The 20355-nt window shown below is 63.4% G+C and overlaps 3 protein-coding genes across 3 annotated transcripts in view; 2 read left to right on the forward strand and 1 right to left on the reverse strand.

The window, feature by feature from the left end:
* Positions 1–4640: 4640 nt before the first annotated feature.
* On the forward strand, positions 4641–5933 carry cldn12 (claudin 12). The gene has a single exon (XM_041182505.1). The coding sequence runs from the start codon at positions 4660–4662 to the stop codon at positions 5404–5406; it is 747 nt and encodes a 248-aa protein (XP_041038439.1). The 5' UTR covers positions 4641–4659; the 3' UTR covers positions 5407–5933.
* LOC121275091 (soluble scavenger receptor cysteine-rich domain-containing protein SSC5D-like) lies at positions 5485–7661 on the forward strand. Its single transcript, XM_041182504.1, has 2 exons — positions 5485–5791; positions 5914–7661. The coding sequence occupies exons 1-2, from the start codon at positions 5485–5487 to the stop codon at positions 6852–6854; spliced, it is 1248 nt and encodes a 415-aa protein (XP_041038438.1). The 3' UTR covers positions 6855–7661.
* A 2270-nt stretch (positions 7662–9931) lies between these two features.
* LOC121275087 (cyclin-T1-like) overlaps positions 9932–20355 on the reverse strand; it is a 54104-nt gene continuing 43680 nt past the window's right edge. The window contains exons 5-8 of the mRNA XM_041182493.1: positions 16395–16558; positions 15449–15519; positions 11556–12745; positions 9932–9989 (exon numbers count right to left, since the gene is read on the reverse strand). Of these exons, the coding sequence (XP_041038427.1) occupies positions 9932–9989; positions 11556–12745; positions 15449–15519; positions 16395–16558 (1483 nt within the window). The remainder of the gene's footprint in view (positions 9990–11555; positions 12746–15448; positions 15520–16394; positions 16559–20355) is intronic.

Raw genomic sequence — 20355 nt, forward strand, 5'->3', positions numbered from 1 at the left:
CCTCCCCTCCCTCCCTCCCTCGCCCTATCGCCCCCTCCCTCCCTCCCTCGCCCTCTCTCCCCCTCCCTCGCCCTCTCTCTCTCCCCCTCCCTCGCCCTCTCTCTCTCCCCCTCCCTCGCCCTCTCTCTCTCCCCCTCCCTCGCCCTCTCGCTCTCTCTCCCCCTCTCTCGCTCCCTCTCCCCCTCCCTCGCCCTCTCGCTCCCTCCCCCTCCCTCGCCCTCTCGCCCCCTCCCTCCCTCCCTCGCCCTCTCGCCCCCTCCCTCCCTCCCTCGCCCTCTCGCCCCCTCCCTCCCTCCCTCGCCCTCTCGCCCCCTCCCTCCCTCCCTCGCCCTCTCGCCCCCTCCCTCCCTCCCTCGCCCTCTCGCCCCCTCCCTCCCTCCCTCGCCCTCTCGCCCCCTCCCTCCCTCCCTCGCCCTCTCGCCCCCTCCCTCCCTCCCTCGCCCTCTCGCCCCCTCCCTCCCTCCCTCGCCCTCTCGCTCCCTCCCTCGCCCTCCCGCCCCCTCCCTCCCTCCCTCGCCCTCCCGCCCCCTCCCTCCCTCCCTCGCCCTCCCGCCCCCTCCCTCCCTCCCTCGCCCTCCCGCCCCCTCCCTCCCTCCCTCGCCCTCCCGCCCCCTCCCTCCCTCCCTCGCCCTCACCGCCCCCTCCCTCCCTCCCTCGCCCTCTCGCCCCCTCCCTCCCTCCCTCGCCCTCTCCCTCCCTCCCTCGCCCTCTCGCCCCCTCCCTCCCTCCCTCGCCCTCCTCGCCCCTCCCTCCCTCCCTCGCCCTCTCGCCCCCTCCCTCCCTCCCTCGCCCTCTTCGCCCCCTCCCTCCCTCCCTCCCTCGCCCTCTCGCCCCCTCCCTCCCTCCCTCCCTCGCCCTCTCGCCCCCTCCCTCCCTCCTCCCTCGCCCTCTCGCCCCCTCCCTCCCTCCCTCCCTCGCCCTCTCGCCCCCTCCCTCCCTCCCTCCCTCGCCCTCTCGCCCCCTCCCTCCCTCCCTCCCTCGCCCTCTCGCCCCCTCCCTCCCTCCCTCCCTCGCCCTCTCGCCCCCTCCCTCCCTCCCTCCCTCGCCCTCTCGCCCCCCTCCCTCGCCCTCTCGCCCCCTCCCTCGCCCCCTCCCTCGCCCCCTCCCTCCCTCCCTCGCCCCCTCCCTCGCCCTCTCGCCCCCTCCCTCGCCCTCTCGCCCCCTCCCTCGCCCTCTCGCCCCCTCCCTCGCCCTCTCGCCCCCTCCCTCGCCCTCTCGCCCCCTCCCTCGCCCTCTCGCCCCCTCCCTCGCCCTATCTCCCCCTCCCTCGCCCTCTCGCCCCCTCCCTCGCCCTATCTCCCCCTCCCTCGCCCTATCTCCCCCTCCCTCGCCCTATCTCCCCCTCCCTCGCCCTATCTCCCCCTCCCTCGCCCTATCTCCCCCTCCCTCGCCCTCTCTCTCTCCCCCTCCCTCGCCCTCTCTCTCTCCCCCTCTCCCTCGCCCTCTCTCCCTCGCCCTCTCTCCCTCCCTCGCCCTCTCTCCCTCGCGCGGTATCTCTCCCTCTCCCTCCCTCCCTCGCCCTCTCTCCCCCTCCCTCCCTCCCTCGCCCTCTCTCCCTCCCCCTCCCTCCCTCGCCCTCTCTCCCCCTCCCTCCCTCCCTCGCGCGGTATCTCTCCCCCTCCCTCCCTCCCTCGCGCGGTATCTCTCCCTCTCCCTCCCTCCCTCGCGCGGTATCTCTCCCTCTCCCTCCCTCCCTCGCGCGGTATCTCTCCCTCTCCCTCCCTCCCTCGCCCTCTCTCCCCCTCCCTCCCTCCCTCGCCCTCTCTCCCCCTCCCTCCCTCACCCTCCCCCTCTCTCCCCCTCCCTCCCTCACCCTCCCCCTATCTCCCCTTCCCCTCCCTCCCTCACCCTCCCCCCCCCGCCCTCGCCCTATCTCCCCCTCCCCCCCCGCCCTCGCCCTATCTCCCCCACCCTCCCCCTATCTCCCCCACCCCTCCCTCTCCTATTCCCCCTCCTCCACCCTCCCCGTTACCCTCCCCCATCACCGTCACCCTCCCCCTCCCCCTTCACCCTCCACCCCTCCCCCATCTCCACACATCACCCCTTGGCCCCGCCCCATCTCCTTCACACCATGCCTCCCTTGGCCTCGCCCCCATCACCCTGGGCACCGCCCCTATCTACCTCACCAACCCCCTCAACTCCCCTTGGCCCCGCCTACATCTCCCACAACTCCCCTTGGCTCCGCCCCATCTCCCTCAATCCCCTTGGCCCCGCCTCATCTTCACACCGCCCCCCTTGGCCCCGCCCCATATCTTTCACACCAGCCCCTTAGGCCCCGCCCCATCTCCTTCACACCAACCCTCTTGGCCCCACCCCCGTCTCCTTCACACCAACCCTCTTGGCCCCACCCCCATCTCCTTCACACCAACCCTCTTGGCCTCGCCCCATCTACTTCACTCCAGCACCTTAGGCCCCACCCCCATCTCTTTCACACCAACCCTCTTGGACACGCCCCCACCTCCTTCACACCAACCCTCTTGGACACGCCCCCACCTCCTTCACACCAACCCTCTTGGACATGCCCCCACCTCCTTCACACCAACCCTCTTGGACACGCCCCCACCTCCTTCACACCAACCCTCTTGGACACGCCCCCACCTCCTTCACACCAACCCTCTTGGACACGCCCCCACCTCCTTCACACCTACCCTCTTGGACACGCCCCCACCTCCTTCACACCAACCCTCTTGGACACGCCCCCACCTCCTTCACACCAGCCCTCTTGGACACGCCCCCACCTCCTTCACACCAACCCTCTTGGACACGCCCCCACCTCCTTCACACCAACCCTCTTGGACACGCCCCCACCTCCTTCACACCAACCCTCTTGGACACGCCCCCACCTCCTTCACACCTACCCTCTTGGACACGCCCCCACCTCCTTCACACCAACCCTCTTGGACACGCCCCCACCTCCTTCACACCAGCCCCCCTTGGACACACCCCCATCTCCTTCACACCAACCCTCTTGGACACGCCCCCACCTCCTTCACACCAACCCTCTTGGACACGCCCCCACCTCCTTCACACCAACCCTCTTGGACACGCCCCCACCTCCTTCACACCAACCCTCTTGGACACGCCCCCACCTCCTTCACACCAACCCTCTTGGACACGCCCCCACCTCCTTCACACCATGCCCCCCTTGGCCCCGCCCCATCCCCATCACCCTCACCATTACCCTAGGCTCCGCCCCTATCTACCTCACCAACCCCCTCAACTCCCCTTGGCCCCGATTCCATCTCCCTCAGCTCCCCTTGGCCCCGCCCCCATCTCCCTCAACTCCCCTTGGCCCCGATTCCATCTCCCTCAGCTCCCCTTGGCCCCGCCCCCATCTCCCTCAACTCCTCTTGGCCCCCCCCCATCACCTTCACACCAGACCCCTTGGCCCCGCCCCCATCTCCCTCACTATCCCCCTTGGCCCCGCCCCATCTCCCTCACTATCCCCCTTGGCCCCGCCCCATCTCCCTCACTATCCCCCTTGGCCCCGCCCCATCTCCCTCACTATCCCCCTTGGCCCCGCCCCATCTCCCTCACTATCCCCCTTGGCCCCGCCCCATCTCCCTCACTATCCCCCTTGGCCCCGCCCCATCTCCCTCACTATCCCCCTTGGCCCCGCCCCATCTCCCTCACTATCCCCCTTGGCCCCGCCCCATCTCCCTCACTATCCCCCTTGGCCCCGCCCCATCTCCCTCACTATCCCCCTTGGCCCCGCCCCATCTCCCTCACTATCCCCCTTGGCCCCGCCCCATCTCCCTCACCAACCCCCTTGGCCCCGCCCCATCTCCCTCACCATCCCCCTTGGCCCCGCCCCATCTCCCTCACCATCCCCCTTGGCCCCGCCCCATCTCCCTCACCATCCCCCTTGGCCCTACCCCCATCTCCCTCACCATCCCCCTTGGCCCTGCCCCCATCTCCCTCAGCACCCTCCTTGGCCCCGCCCCCATCTCCCACACCACACCTGGCCCCGCCCCCATCTCCTACACCATCCCCTGGCCCCACCCCCATCTCCCTCACCCCCCCTTGGCGCCGCTGTGGGAGCGCCGCACTGTCGGAGGGTCAGTGCTGAGGGAGCGCCGCACTGTCGGAGGGTCAGTGCTGAGGGAGCGCCGCACTGTCGGAGGGTCAGCGCTGAAGGAGCGCCACACTGTCGGAGGGTCAGCGCTGAGGGAGCGCCGCACTGTCGGAGGGTCAGCGCTGAGGGAGCGCCGCACTGTGGGACGGTCAGCGCTGAGGGAGCGCCGCACTGTCGGAGGGTCGGTGTTGAGGGAGAGCCGCACTGAGGGAGGGTCAGCGCTGAGGGAGAGCCGCACTGAGGGAGGGTCAGCGCTGAGGGAGCGCCGCACTGTCGGAGAGTCAGCGCTGAGGGAGCGCCGCACTGTCGGAGTGTCAGCGCTGAGGGAGAGCCACACTGTCGGAGGGTCAGCGCTGAGGGAGAGCCGCACTGTGGGAGGGTCAGCGCTGAGGGAGAGCCGCACTGTGGGAGGGTCAGCGCTGAGGGAGTGCTGTGCGGACGCGGGGCGGGTCAGTGCTGTGGGAGCGCCGCACTGTACGGACGCGGGGGTGGGGAGGGTGGGGGTGGGTGTCTCTCTCTCTCTGCGCCGTGCCTGACTACTCTCTCCTCTCCCCCGTCCAGGTGCCGGCGTGTGGTGGTGTCGTATGACGATGGCGTGCCACGACCTGCACGCGGCCACGGTACTGGCCCTGCTGTGCGGTCTGGCCTCCGCCGGGGGACTCTTTGCGGCCACGCTCCTGCCGCACTGGCGCCTGCAGCGGCTCTACTCCCCCAACCGCAACGACCGGAACGTCAGCGTGGCCGACGGCCTGTGGACCCGCTGCGTGCGGCTGGAGGGCCGGTCCGAGTGCGCCCTGACCGACGCCGGCTGGTACAGGACCCTCGACCAGCCGGACCTGCGGGTGCTGCAGTTTGCCCTGCCCCTGGCCCTCCTGCTGGCGTCCTCCGCCACCCTCCTCTGCCTGATGGGCATGTGCAATGCCGCCTGCAGCTCCAAGATCCCCAACGTCAACCTGGTGAAGTGCCTGGTGAACACCGCTGGCTGCCACCTGGTGTCGGGAACCCTCTACCTCCTGTCCGCCGCCCTCGCCTTCACCCCTTCCCTCTGGGTGGTCTTCCACACGGCCGAGCTGAACCGGCGCTACAGCGCCTCCTGGAGCCTGGGCGTGGCCCTCTACCTGGCGCTGGGCAGCGCGGCCGGCCTACTGCTCACCTCTGCCCTCCTCTTCCTCTGGTACTGTGCCTGCAAGTCGCTGCCCTCCCCCTTCTGGCAGCCCCTCAGCTCCTACCCCGAGAGCATCCAGACCTTTGGCTCAGCCCCCTACTCCCGGCGCTCCAGGCTCTCCACCCTGGAGATCGATATCCCCGTCGTCCCACAGCAGGTTGCCTGATCCAGGCGGGGTGGGTGGGTGTGTGGGAGAGGGAGGGTGGATTACTGTCACCGTCAGGCTCCAGTCCCACTCCTGTTGATGTTCCCAGGGGATGACCCCCCCCCCGCCCTCTCTCTAATCCACAGCCCCACCCCCGAGAGGAAAACTAACCTCTGTAACGCTGACCTCCGCTTGCAGCGTTCTCACACGCACGGTGTTCATACCCCTGCTGTCCTCACACGCAGCCATAACCCCGCCGTTACCCCCCACTGTGTTCTCACCTCCCAACCACCCACCCACCCTCATCCACAGCCACCTACGCACTCAGTAATCTTACCTCCCTCACACACAACCCTACACCTGCACAGTATTCTCACCTCCCTCACACACACACAACCCTACACAGTTCTCACTCCTACACCCGCACAGTATTCTCACCTCCCTCACACACACACAACCCTACACAGTTCTCACTCCTACACCCGCACAGTATTCTCACCTCCCTCACACACACACAACCCTACACAGTTCTCACTCCTACACCCGCACAGTATTCTCACCTCCCTCTCACACACAACCCTACACAGTTCTCACTCCTACACCCACACAGTATTCTCACCTCCCTCCCTCACACACAGTTTTCATACCCCTACACCCGCACAGTATTCTCACCTCCCTCTCACACACAACCCTACACAGTTCTCACTCCTACACCCGCACAGTATTCTCACCTCCCTCTCACACACAACCCTACACAGTTCTCACTCCTACACCCGCACAGTATTCTCACCTCCCTCCCTCACACACAGTTTTCATACCCCTACACCCGCACAGTATTCTCACCTCCCTCTCACACACAACCCTACACAGTTCTCACTCCTACACCCGCACAGTATTCTCACCTCCCTCTCACACACAACCCTACACAGTTCTCACTCCTACACCCGCACAGTATTCTCACCTCCCTCTCACACACAACCCTACACAAGTCTCACTCCTACACCCGCACAGTATTCTCACCTCCCTCCCTCACACACAATTTTCATACCCCTACACCCGCACAGTATTCTCACCTCCCTCTCACACACGACCCTACACAGTTCTCACTCCTACACCCACACAGTATTCTCACCTCCCTCCCTCACACACAGTTCTCGTACCCCTATACCCGCACAGTATTCTCACCTCCCTCTCACACACAACCCTACACACAGTTCTCACACCTACATTCGCACAATATTCTCACCTCCCTCCCTCACACACACACTCCTACATACACACAGTATTCTCATCTCCCTCCCTCTCACACACACCCCTACACACTGTTCTCACCCACACACAGTATTCTCACCTCCCTCCCTCTCACACACAACCCTACACACAGTTCTCACCCGCACAGTATTCTCACCTCCCTCCCTCTCTCACACACACCTACATACACTGTTCTCACCCCTGGCTCTGATGACTGACTGAACGCGTGTGTTTATTGCACGGGGACAGGCCGGAGACCGAGGGGCTCTGGGTCCCAATTCTCCGCTGGCCGTTGTCGTTGAGAATCCTGAGCTGGCTGAGGTGGGGATGATGGGGAGGTGGGAACATACTGACCTCAGCCTGCCCCCTGTCACCCCCACCTCAGGGCAAGCTGGGAGGGGATATAAATCACCCTGCTCTGTATCCACGATGTTGGGGTCGGACGGGGAGGAATCTTCTTGATGGGATTGTGCATTCATTCGACCCAGGCAGGGTTTGTAAAAGCCGGTGGCACATGGAGGGGAGGGTAGGATTAACAGGGCATGATTCAGGATGCTCACCCCTCGTTCTGGAGCCTGGGAGCCGAGTCTGACCAGTCGCGTATTTATTGTGTCTCGCACTCTGTACACCCACCCCCGTGTACCTGCTTTAAGAACGGCTGCGGGAACGCCTGGTGACGTTTCATGTATCACCCGCACCCCCTACCCCCCCCCGCCACCACACACCCGTGTCTAAAGGGCTAATGTTTCTACACCGCCTCCTGTTTGTTTGTAACGCCAGAATCATCACATCGTTAGTTAGCAGAACAGGCTGTGGGACAGTCTCAGCCCAGGTCCTGTCTCTTGGCGAGCGCAGCCAGAGCCGGTCCGGCTCTCCCGGTTGGTAGGGGAGTGGGTTCTTGGGGATGGGGGCGTCGAGTATGACCAGGCGCTTGTGAGATCGACAGGGTGCTGAGGGAGCCCAGGGGACAGGGCAGGGAAGGCGGAGTGGAGGTGGAAGGGTCGGCCGTGATCTTGTTGAAGGGGTTGGGGGGGGGGGGGGGGGGGGGCGGTGGTGGGGAGAGAAGCAGCTGCCTCCTGCTAACACTCCTCATCGTGGATAGTATAGCCCCCCTCCCCCCGCACCCCCCCCACCGCAGGCTGCGAGAGGCTGGCAAACGAACATTGTTGACGTTATTGTTGATAATTATTTTGTATGTGTTTCTCTTTTTTTTTTAAACAAACGAGAAAAAAACCTGTCTCTCTCTCTCTCTCTCTGTCGGTAAAACGTGTAGCGGAAATTCCTGTGCTAAAATAAAGATGCAGCTTTCTCAATTGGGGCACCGTCTGTTTAATGCCCCCCCCCCCCCACCCCCTCTCTCTCTCTCTCTCTCTCTCTCCCCCTCACCGTGCCTTAATGTCAGCCCATCCATTCTCCTCTGTGTGTGTCCCATCTCAAACAGTCCTGTCTCCCGGCGCCAGCAGTAAAAAAACACACCACAACTTGTCCAGTGGATAAGATATAGCATTTGGGTTTTTTTTTATATATAACAAAGTACAGCAAAATGTAAACTTCAATAACATTATCACAATATATAATCCCCGAAATCCCGACCACGCTGCTAAACCTGAGTTCATGTTATCTTTGTATCTCATACGAAAATGTATGTACAACTCCACAGTACAGCTTCCCCGCACCCCCCCCCCCACCCCCACCCCCCACCCCACAACCCCACCCCTCAAACTGTGGACTCTCACTCAGAACACCACTGAGTCCACAGGGAAAGAACACTGGTATCTGGACAAGGGAGGGAGGGAGGGAGGGAGGGAGAGGGAGGGAGGGAGGGAGAGGGAGGGAGGGAGGGAGGGGGAGATAGGACAACAAGATGATTAAAAGCTGTTTAAAGTCAGCTGACAGACAGCAGGGACCTGCCCCTTGACGGGTGCTGCATCGAGGCAGCTTTGCTACCCTCCTTTAATACTCTTTAGACCTTTTTTTTTTAAAAAAACAAAAAGTGCTCACTCTTTGTGGGCTCTCGTTCCCTTCTCTCTCTCTCACACACACACACACACGTGTCACGAACACATGCATGTGCAGGCACACACACACACACACACACACGCGCGCCACAAACATGTCACACTATCGACTGGGGGGTTGTGGGGGAGTGGGGAGGGTGAGACAGGTGGGAGTGGGGAAGTGGGGAGGGTGAGACGGGGGAGTGGGGAGGGTGAGACAGGGGGGAGTGGGGAGGGTGAGATGGGGGGGAGTGGGGAGGGTGAGACAGGGGGGAGTGGGGAGGGTGAGACGGGGGGGGAGTGGGGAGGGTGAGACAGGGGGGAGTGGGGAGGGTGAGACAGGTGGGAGTGGGGAGGGTGAGACGGGGGGGAGTGGGGAGGGTGAGACGGGGGGGAGTGGGGAGGGTGAGACAGGTGGGAGTGGGGAGGGTGAGACAGGGGGGAGTGGGGAGGGTGAGACGGGGGGGAGTGGGGAGGGTGAGACAGGTGGGAGTGGGGAGGGTGAGACAGGTGGGAGTGGGGAGGGTGAGACAGGGGGGAGTGGGGAAGTGGGGAGGGTGAGACGGGGGGGAGTGGGGAAGTGGGGAGGGTGAGACGGGGGGAGTGGGGAAGTGGGGAGGGTGAGACGGGGGGGAGTGGGGAAGTGGGGAGGGTGAGACGGGGGGAGTGGGGAGGATGAGACGGGGGAGTGGGGAGGGTGAGACGGGGGGGAGCGGGGAGGGTGAGACAGGGGGGAGTGGGGAAGTGGGGAGGGTGAGACGGGGGGGGAGTGGGGAGGGTGAGACGGGGGAGTGGGGAGGGTGAGACGGGGGAGTGGGGAGGCTGTGGTGAGGGGAACTCAGGTCCTGCAGAGTCTCCTGGTGAACATTCCCGAGCATGTTCTCACTAACCAGCCGGTAACTTCTCTATAAGTTAGGACATTCACACGGCTTTGAGGGGCGAGGCGGGGCGGGGTGGGTGGAAACAGTAAATACCACAACCACAAATATATAACCCCCCCTTCCCCCACCACCCCCCACCCAACTCCGCCATCCTAGCTCTGTGCAGGAAACACTTGCCCTACATCCACTCCTCAACACTCATGAGCAGCTGGAGAATCCAGACCATAACCTCCCCCCCACCTGCCAAGGAGGTGCTGAAAATCAGCAACAAACTCTCCCCCCCACCACAACCCCCTACTCACTCACCTCCCCCCAGAACCCATGGCAATGAAAAGAGGTGGAGGCACGGTGGGATATTCAGCCCCAACCCCCGCCCCCCCCTCCTCGAGCCTGTTACACTGGAAAAAAGGAGGCCATTCAGCCCCTCTCGAGCCTGTTCCCACCATTCAGTTGGATGATGACTGCGCAGAGAGACCTGACGTAACAAAGACGCGTTTCCTACCGTTACCCCCCAGAGCCCTCCTCTGGCTGACCTGTAACTCAGCTTCACGGACTGAGGGGGAGGTTGAGGTGGGCTCGGGGGAGGAGGAGTTGGACGAAGGGGGGAGGGGGAGTTGGAGGAGGGGGCGGAGAGGGGGAGTTGGAGGAGGGGGCGGAGAGGAGGAGTTGGATGAGGTGGAGGAGGGGGAGGGGGACGAGGTGGAGGAGGTGGAGGGGGACGAGGTGGAGGAGGGGGAGGGGACGAGGTGGAGGAGGGGGACGAGGTGGAGGGGCCGAGTTGGAGGAGGGGGAGGGGCTGAGTTGGAGGAGGGGGAGGGGCCGAGGAGGGGGAGGGGCCGAGGTGGAGGAAGAGGAGGGGGAGGGGCCGAGGTGGAGGAGGAGGAGGGGGAGGGGGACAAGGAGGGGGAGGGGACGAGGAGGGGGAGGGGACGAGGAGGGGGAGGGGACGAGGAGGGGGAGGGGACGAGGAGGGGGAGGGGGACGAGGGGAAGGGGGAGGGGACGAGGTGGAGGAGTGGGAGGGGGATGAGGAGGGGGACGAGGGGAAGGGGAGGGGACGAGGGGGAGGGGGAGGGGACAAGGTGGAGGAGGGGGAGGGGGACGAGGGGGAGGGGACGAGGAGGAGGGGGACGAGGGGGAGGGGATGAGGGGGAGGGGACGAGGGGAAGGGGAGGGGACGAGGGGAAGGGGAGGGGACGAGGGGAAGGGGAGGGGACGAGGGGAAGGGGGAGGGGACGAGGGGAAGGGGGAGGGGACGAGGGGAGGGGGAGGGGGACGAGGGGGAGGGGGACGAGGGGGAGGGGACGAGGGGGAGGGGGACGAGGGGGAGGGGGAGGGGGGAGGGGGAGGGGGACGAGGGGGAGGGGGAGGAGTGGGAGGGGGAGGAGTGGGAGGGGGAGGGGACGAGGGGGAGGAGTGGGAGGGGGAGGGGACGAGGGGGAGGGGGACGAGGGGGAGGGGGACGAGGGGGAGGCGACGAGGGGGAGGCGACGAGGGGGAGGCGACGAGGGGGAGGGGACGAGGGGGAGGGGACGAGGGGGAGGGGACGAGGGGGAGGGGACGAGGGGGAGGGGACGAGGGGGAGGAGGGGGAGGGGGACGAGGGGGAGGGGGAGGGTGACGAGGGGGAGGGGGACGAGGGGGAGGGGGATGAGGGGGAGGGGGACGAGGGGGAGGGGGAGGGTGACGAGGGGGAGGGGACGAGGGGGAGGGGGAGGGTGACGAGGGGGAGGGGGACGAGGGGGAGGGGACGAGGGGGAGGGGGAGGGGGACGAGGGGGAGGGGGACGAGGGGGAGGGGGAGGGTGACGAGGGGGAGGGGGACGAGGGGGAGGGGGACGAGGGGGAGGGGACACACGTTCCACACTCACTCACTCTGGCGCTGACAGCCACCCGGGTAACGGTGAAGTGTTTGATTGCTGCCCCCCCCCCCCCCCCCCCCCCCCCCCCACCCCCCCTTTCTTTCCCAGCCCCAGCCCCTCCCCCTGCCCCTCCCCCCGTGGTTTCTCACTTGGGGGGGAGTGGGGGTAAGGGTGGGGGGGGCTCGGCGGGCAGGGGAGGGGGGACCCGGGAAGCCAGGGGGGCAGCCGGCAGGAAGCTGAAGCGGGGCTGGGGGGCGGGAGGCATCCCCTGGGCGCTGAGCAGCGACTCCAGCATGTCGAAGGTGTCCTGGTAGTGGCTGTGCTCGGTGAAGGGCCCCTTGCCCGGCTTGGGGGGCCCCCCGTGGCCGTTGGCCTCCTTGTCCGGCAGCCCCGGCGGGGGGAACGGAAGGTCCAGGACGCTGGTGTTGAAGCGGGCGGAGGAGGAGGAGGAGGTGGAGGTGGAGGAGGAGGAGGAGGAGGAGGAGGGGGGGGCGGCGGCGGCGGCGGCGCTGGCCTTTGCCGGCTTGCCAGGCCTCTGCTGCTGCTGCTGCCGGTGATGGCCGAGCGCCGAGGCAGCCGTCTCCTCCTCCCTCGGCAGCCGCCGGCGCGCCTCCTCCCTCCTACCAGAGGGGGCGTGCCGGCCGTGGTGATGCTGCTGCTGGTGCTGCTGGTGGTGGTGGTGGTGGTGGTGGTGCCGGTGCCTGTGGTGGTGGTGGTGGTGGTGGTTGGAGGCCTGGTCCTTCCTCTTGTCCCGGGGCCCCGCGTGCCGGCTCCGGCCCTCCTCGCCCCCCTCCCCCTCCGCCGGCACCTTGATCCTCACCCGGAGCTGCTCCTCGCCGGCGTCCGTCACCGGGAGGCGGATGCGGATGGGGAGGGGGTGGTGAGCGTCCCGGGGCTTCCTGTCCCTCACCTTCTGCTGCTCCAGCAGGGCCTGGGCGGCCGAAGCGTAGTCCTCCCTGACGCTGGCCTCCAGGCTCTCCAGCTTACGCTTCTGAGAGGCCAGCTCCTCGGCGTGCTTGGCTCGGTACTCGCTCAGGCTCACCCGCATGGGGCCCGCTGGCGCCGCCGCCGCTGGACACTTGCTGCCGTTCCGCTGGGCCGCGCCGTGCCCCGCCTCCCCGCTCTGCTGCTGCTCCTCCTCCTCCTCCTCCTCCCCCCCGCCGCCGCCCAGCTGCGGCCAGGGCCGGGAGGTGCCGGGCTGCGGTGGGCCGACCCCTCCTCCGCTCACGCTCGAGGCCACGATGCTCATCAGCTCGGAGAAGGCGCTGTCAGCCGCCGACGCTGACGATGAGGGTGTCGCCAAGCCGGGCGCTGGGTGTCCCTCCTCCGGGCCCTGACCCTCCACCCTCGGCTTCTTGGCCGCCTGGCAGGCCTGAAACAAGAACGCACGTCAGTGACGGGGCCTCGTACAACCCACCCCACCCACCGCGCTGCTTAGAAAGGTCTAATTGTTCCCCACGCTCCCCCCCCCCACTGCGCGTCCCGCTCTCGTCCCACTCTCTCCCCCCAGCTCGTCCCGCTCTCTCCCCCCGCTCATCCCACTCTCCCCCCCGCTCATCCCACTCTCCCTCCCTCCCCTGCTCATCCCGCTCTTCTCCCTCCCTCCACTGCTCATCCCGCTCTCTCCCCCCGCTCATCCCACTCTCTCCCCCCCGCTCATCCCACTCTCCCTCCCTCCCCTGCTCATCCCACTCTCTCCTCCCCGCTCATCCCGCTCTCCCTCCCTCCACTGCTCATCCCGCTCTCCCTCCCTCCACTGCTCATCCCGCTCTCTCCCCCCCGCTCATCCCGCTCTCCCTCCCTCCACTGCTCATCCCGCTCTCTCCCCCCTGCTCATCCCGCTCTCTCCCCCGCTCATCCCACTCTCTCCCCCCCGCTCATCCCGCTCTCCCTCCCTCCACTGCTCATCCCGCTCTCTCCCCCCCGCTCTCCCTCCCTCCACTGCTCATCCCGCTCTCTCCCCCCGCTCATCCCACTCTCTCCCCCGCTCATCCCACTCTCTCCCCCGCTCATCCCACTCTCTCCCCCCCGCTCATCCCACTCTCTCTCCCTCCCTCCCCTGCTCATCCCGCTCTCTCCTCCCCGCTCATCCCGCTCTCCCTCCCTCCACTGCTCATCCCGCTCTCTCCCCCCCGCTCATCCCACTCTCCCTCCCTCCACTGCGCGTCCCGCTCTCTCCCCCCCGCTCATCCCACTCTCTCCCCCGCTCATCCCACTCTCCCTCCCTCCACTGCTCATCCCGCTCTCCCTCCCTCCACTGCTCATCCCACTCTCTCCTCCCCGCTCATCCCGCTCTCCCTCCCTCCACTGCTCATCCCGCTCTCTCCCCCCCGCTCATCCCACTCTCCCTCCCTCCACTGCTCATCCCGCTCTCTCCCCCCCGCTCATCCCACTCTCCCTCCCTCCACTGCGCGTCCCGCTCTCTCCCCCCCGCTCATCCCACTCTCTCCCCCGCTCATCCCACTCTCCCTCCCTCCACTGCTCATCCCACTCTCCCTCCCTCCACTGCTCATCCCGCTCTCCCTCCCTCCACTGCTCATCCCACTCTCCCTCCCTCCACTGCTCATCCCGCTCTCCCTCCCTCCACTGCTCATCCCACTCTCTCCCCCCCGCTCATCCCACTCTCCCTCCCTCCACTGCGCGTCCCGCTCTCTCCCCCCCGCTCATCCCACTCTCTCCCCCGCTCATCCCACTCTCCCTCCCTCCACTGCTCATCCCGCTCTCCCTCCCTCCACTGCTCATCCCACTCTCTCCTCCCCGCTCATCCCGCTCTCCCTCCCTCCACTGCTCATCCCGCTCTCTCCCCCCCGCTCATCCCACTCTCCCTCCCTCCACTGCGCGTCCTACTCTCTCCCCCCCGCTCATCCCACTCTCCCTCCCTCCACTGCGCGTCCCGCTCTCTCCCCCCTTCCACTGCTTATCCTGCTCTCTCCCCCTCGCTCATCCCGCTCTCCCTCCCTCCACTGCTCATCCCGCTCTCTCGCCCCCGCTCATCCCACTCTCCCCCCCTCCACTGCGCATCCCGCTCTCTCCCCCCTGCTTGTCCCGCTCTCTCCCCCCTTCCACTGCTTATCCTGCTCTCTGCCCCCCTGCTCGTCCCGCCCTCTCTCCCCCCCTGCTCGTTCCGCTCTCTCCCCCCCCTCCACTGCTCGTCCCGCTCTCTCCCCCCCCATCGCTCGTCCTGCCCTCTCCCCCACAACCGCTCATCCTGCCCTCTCCCCCCCAGCTCGTCCCGCTCTCTCCCCCCCTTGTCCCGCTCTCTCCCCCTCCACTGCGCGTCCCGCTCTCTCCTCCTGCTTGTCCCACTCTCTCCCCCTCCACTGCGCGTCCTGCTCTCTCCCCCCCCTGCTCATGCCGCTCCCACCCCACTGCTCATCCCACTCCCTCCCCCACTGCGCATCCCGCTTTCTCCTCCTGCTCGTCCCGCTCTCTCCCCCTGCTCGTCCCGCTCTCTCTCCCCCCTGCTCATCCCGCTCTCTCCCCCATATATCTGTAAACTCCCCCCTTCGCGTATTTATTCGATTCCCCCTCCCTTTGGAAAGTTCCTATTGAATCTGCTTCCACCGCCCTTTCAGGCAGCGCCTTCCAGATCACAACAACTCGCTGTGTTTATAAACAATAATTCTCCTCATCTCCCCCCCCACACCCTCTGGTTCTGTTACCGATTCTCTTCAATTTGTGTCCCCTCTGGTTACCGACCCTCCCACCACTGGAAACAGTCTCTCCCTCTCTACTCTACCCAAACACCCCCACTTCATGATTTTGAACGTCTCAATTCATTCTCCCCCCCCCCGTCCCTCCCTTAGCCTTCTCTGCTCTAAGGAGAACAATCCCAGCTTCTCCTGTCCCTCCACGTGAACTGAAGTCCCCTCATCCTCCCCCGCAGGGGTCCCGTTCTGGTAAATCTCCCTCCGCACCCTCTCTGCTTGAAGGAGACCTTCCATCGATGGCGCCTGTACCTCTGGCAAGATCGCAATGACTCACTGCGCAAATCGCCTTAAATAAAAGGCACTGCCGTGGGAGTGCGGACACAGCGACCCCCACCGCCTCACCAAACAGATTCAAGCAGCCTTACCCGCCAGTTTTTGATCCGCTTCAGCCTGTTGGGAGTCTTCTCAAGAATCTGCAGGAACTCATGGGTCAGACCTGCAGGAGAAACACACCAACCCCCACCAGGGGCAGGATTAAAGGACAACACAAACAGGGTGGACAAGCCGAGAAGATCCGGACTGAGACAGAGACGCAACCCCTTCCACAGGAGGGCCATACGGACAGCTCGAAACTCAGCTGGGGATTGGCTATTCCCAGTCTGCAGACCAGTGTATCTAACCCCGTGCTGTACCTGTCCTGGGAGTGTTTGATGGGGACAGTGTAGAGGGAGCTTTACTCTGTATCTAACCCCGTGCTGTACCTGTCCTGGGAGTGTTTGATGGGGACAATGTAGACGGAGCTTTACTCTGTATCTAACCCCGTGCTGTACCTGTCCTGGGAGTGTTTGATGGGGACAATGTAGACGGAGCTTTACTCTGTATCTAACCCCGTGCTGTACCTGTCCTGGGAGTGTTTGATGGGGACGGCGTAGAGGGAGATTTACTCTCTATCTAACGCCGTGCTGTACCTGTCCTGGAAGTGTTTGATGGGGACGGTGTAGAGGGAGCTTTACTCTGTATCTAACCCCGTGCTGTACCTGTCCTGGGAGTGTTTGATGGGGACAGTGTAGAGGGAGATTTACTCTCTATCTAACGCCGTGCTGTACCTGTCCTGGGAGTGTTTGATGGGGACAGTGTAGAGGGAGGTTTACTCTGTATCTAACCCCGTGCTGTACCTGCCCTGGGAGTGTTTGATGGGGACGGTGTAGAGGGGGCTTTATTGTGTAGTTGCTGGGCTGCAGGACGTGGGTTTCGACAGTCTGATATGGGGGTCCCTCCCTCCTGCTCCTCCCTTGCACCCACCCCCCACCTCCCCCCCCCCCACCACTCCCCAGCCTCAGGTGTTCCGCTACCCCCACAACGCGGACTCACCGTCCAGCAACTCCAGTGTGACAGTCGGGTCCACGTACTCCCACCAATTCTTGCCGTCTGTGGACACTGGGATCTCCCAGTTTGACCATTTGCAGGCCAGGTGAATGCAGACGCAGGCGACCACAGGCGGTGGGTACTGCAGGCAGAAGGTGGTGAGGTGCAGACTGCCCGGGAGAGGAGGAGGAGGAGGGGGAGAGAAGAGAAAAGAGAACATTAAAACCCAGCACTCGCACCTTATGGCTGAAAGGCACCACCGAGCATGAGGGGAACACCGAGAATGAGCGGGCACGCACGCACGCACGCGCACACACACGCACACACACAACCTCCTTACACGTTTATTCATTCGCGTCGCTGAGTGGGCCAGCATTGGTTACCCTTCCCTAATTACCCCTTCCATTTGAGGCATCTCGCTCTGCCATTTTCTGAGGGGCTGTTAAAAAGTCAAGCACGTCGCTGGGGTGGGCGCGGGGTGGTCTGGAGTCACGTGTTAAGGGCTGGACCGGGGTTGGGGTTGGAGGGGGGCGGGGTGGGGTGGTGAGGGCCAGACCAGGGTGAGGAAGGCAGGTTTGCCTCCCTACAGGGGCATTGGTGAACCGGTTATTACTGCAGCTGTACAGGAGCCTTGGTGAGACCACACCTGGAGTACTGCCTGCAGTTTTGGTCTCCCTACCTAAGGAAGGATATACTTGCCCCGGAGGGAGAGCAGGGAAGGTTCACTAGGCTGATACCGGGCCTGTCGTATGAGGAGGGATTGGTCCGACTGGGCCTGTCTTCACTAGAGTTTAGAAGAATGAGAGGGGATCTGATTGAAACGTATAAAATTCTAACAGTGCCAGACAGACTAGATGCAGGGAGGATGTTTCCCCTGGTTGGGAGGGTCCAGAACCAGGGGCCACAGTCTCAGGGTACGGGGTAGGACATTTCGCACTGAGATCAGAGAAAGGTCTTCACTCAGAGGGTGGTGAACCTGTGGAATTCTCTACCTCAGGAGGCTGTGGAGGCCCCAGTCACTCAGTACACTCAAGAAAGAAATTGACAATTTTTTTTTGGATGTTAGGGTCATGAAGGGGTACGGAGAGAAAGTGGGAATATGGCGTTGAGGTAGGGGATCAGCCATGGTCATACTGAAAGGTAGAGCAGGCTCAAAGGGCCGAATGGCCTGCTGCTAGTTTCTAGATGGGTTTTTTTTTCTACAACAATCGACAGTTGTTATGGCCCAGGTTTATCTTGTGAAATTAAATTCCACCAGCTGCCGTGTTGGGTGTGGCGGGGGGGGCGCGCAGATCTGAACTCATCTCCTTTGGACCTCTCAGTTATCCCAGGCCTGACTCCAGGGATTGGCTGAATATCTGATCCCGGATCCCACACCCCCAGTCGCCACAATCCCAAACTAAATTCGCCTTCATGGAGGGGACTGTGTGGTTGTTTCAGAGGTGAGTTTCCGGTCGCTCGGAGGCATTCCCTCTCTGTCAGGGGGCAGAGGGTGAGGTAACTGGGCAGCGAGGGTAAAGTCTGAACGTTGTGGACTCTCTGCTGTCACTCACTCTGCCTCCCTCTGTGTGAGGTAACTGGGCAGCGAGGGTAGAGTCTGAACGTTGTGGACTCTCTGCTGTCACTCACTCTGCCTCCCTCTGTGTGAGGTAACTGGGCAGCGAGGGTAAAGTCTGAACGTTGTGGACTCTCTGCTGTCACTCGCTCTGCCTCCCTCTGTGTGAGGTAACTGGGCAGGGAGGGTAGAGTCTGAACGTTGTGGACTCTCTGCTGTCACTCACTCTGCCTCCCTCCGTGTGAGTTAACTGGGCAGCGAGGGTAGAGTCTGAACGTTGTGGACTCTCTGCTGTCACTCACTCTGCCTCCCTCTGTGTGAGGTAACTGGGCAGCGAGGGTAGAGTCTGAACGTTGTGGACTCTCTGCTGTCACTCACTCTGCCTCCCTCTGTGTGAGATAACTGGACAGCGAGGGTAGAGTCTGAATGTTGTGGACTCTCTGCTGTCACTCGCTCTGCCTCCCTGTGTGTGAGATAACTGGGCAGCGAGGGTAGATTCTGAACGTTGTGGACTCTCTGCTGTCACTCACTCGGCCTCCGTCTGTGTGAGGTAATCTGGGCAGCGAGGGTAGAGTCTGAATGTTGTGGATTCTCTGCTGTCACTCACTCTGCCTCCCTCTGTGTGAGATAACTGGGCAGCGAGGGTAGAGTCTGAACGTTGTGGACTCTCTGCTGTCACTCACTCTGCCTCCCTCTGTGTGAGATAACTAGGCAGGGAGGGTAGAGTCTGAACGTTGTGGACTCTCTGCTGTCACTCACTCTGCCTCCCTCTGTGTGAGGTAACTGGGCAGCGAGGGTAGATTCTGAACGTTGTGGACTCTCTGCTGTCACTCACTCTGCCTCCCTCTGTGTGAGGTAACAGGGCAGCGAGGGTAGAGTCTGAACGTTGTGGACTCTCTGCTGTCACTCACTCTGCCTCCCTTTCTGTCAGGGGGCAGAGGGTGAGGTAACTGGGCAGCGAGGGTAAAGTCTTAACGTTGTGGACTCTCTGCTGTCACTCACTCTGCCTCCCTGTGTGTGAGATAACTGGGCAGCGAGGGTAGAGTCTGAACGTTGTGGACTCTCTGCTGTCACTCACTCTGCCTCCCTGTGTGTGAGATAACTGGGCAGCGAGGGTAGAGTCTGAACGTTGTGGACTCTCTGCTGTCACTCACTCTGCCTCCCTCCGTGTGAGATAACTGGGCAGCGAGGGTAGAGTCTGAACGTTGTGGACTCTCTGCTGTCACTCACTCTGCCTCCCTTTCTGTCAGGGGGCAGAGGGTGAGGTAGCTGGGCAGCGAGGGTAAAGTCTGAACGTTGTGGACTCTCTGCTGTCACTCACTCTGCCTCCCTCTGTGTGAGGTAACTGGGCAGCGAGGGTAGAGTCTGAACGCTGTGGACTCTCTGCTGTCACTCACTCTGCCTCCCTCTGTGTGAGGTAACTGGGCAGCGAGGGTAGAGTCTGAACGTTGTGGACTCTCTGCTGTCACTCTGCCTCCCTCTGTGTGTGGTAACTGGGCAGCGAGGGTAGAGTCTGAACGTTGCGTTGGGGGTGACTGATGAACCCATTGCTGGGGTCTTTGGAGCCAACCACTTCCCCAATTCTTAAAAAGGTTCTTGTAACATTCCCTCAAATAGGAAATACCCCATGCAACCCAGAGACACACAAATAGGCAGAAGCACAGACACATGCAGACACAGCTGGGCGCGCGCACACACATAGACAGAGAAGCACATTTGCACGTACACACAAACACAGACGCGTGCACACACAGGCATGCACGCACCACAGGCATGCGCACATGAACACACAAACATACAAAGTGGAGCAGGTGGAGGCCATTGGGCCCCTTGAGCCTGCTCCCCCATTCAATAAGATCACAGCTGACCTGATTCTAACCTCTCGCCTAATCCAATAACCCAATCCCCCCCCTTGTCAATCAGGAATCCATCCACCTCGGCCTTAAAAACATTCAGAGACTCTGCTCTCACCGCCTATCAAGGAAGAGAGTTCCAGAGACTCGCCCACCCACTCAGAGAGAGAAAACATTTCTCCTCGTCTCTGTCCTAAATGGGAGACACCCTTATTTTTAAACAGTGACCCCCCCACCTCGTTCTAGATCCTCCCACAAGAGGAAACATTCTCTCCACACCCACCCTGTCGAGACCCCCCTCAGGATCTTGCAGGTTTCGATCGAGTCACCTCTCATTCTTCTAAACTCCAGCGGATACAAGCCCAGCCTGTCCGACCTTTCCTGATAAGACAACCCCGCCCATTCCAGGCGTTGGTCTGGTTAAACCTTCTCTGAACGGCTTCCAACGCGTTTACACCCTCCCTTAAATAAGGAGACCAGTGCTGTACACAGTACTCCAGATGTGGACTCACCAGCCCTGTACAACTGAAGTATAACCTCCCCACATCTGTAATCAATC

Source organism: Carcharodon carcharias (genome assembly GCF_017639515.1).
Source record: "Carcharodon carcharias isolate sCarCar2 chromosome X unlocalized genomic scaffold, sCarCar2.pri SUPER_X_unloc_2, whole genome shotgun sequence".
NCBI classification, from domain to species: Eukaryota; Metazoa; Chordata; class Chondrichthyes; order Lamniformes; family Lamnidae; genus Carcharodon; species Carcharodon carcharias.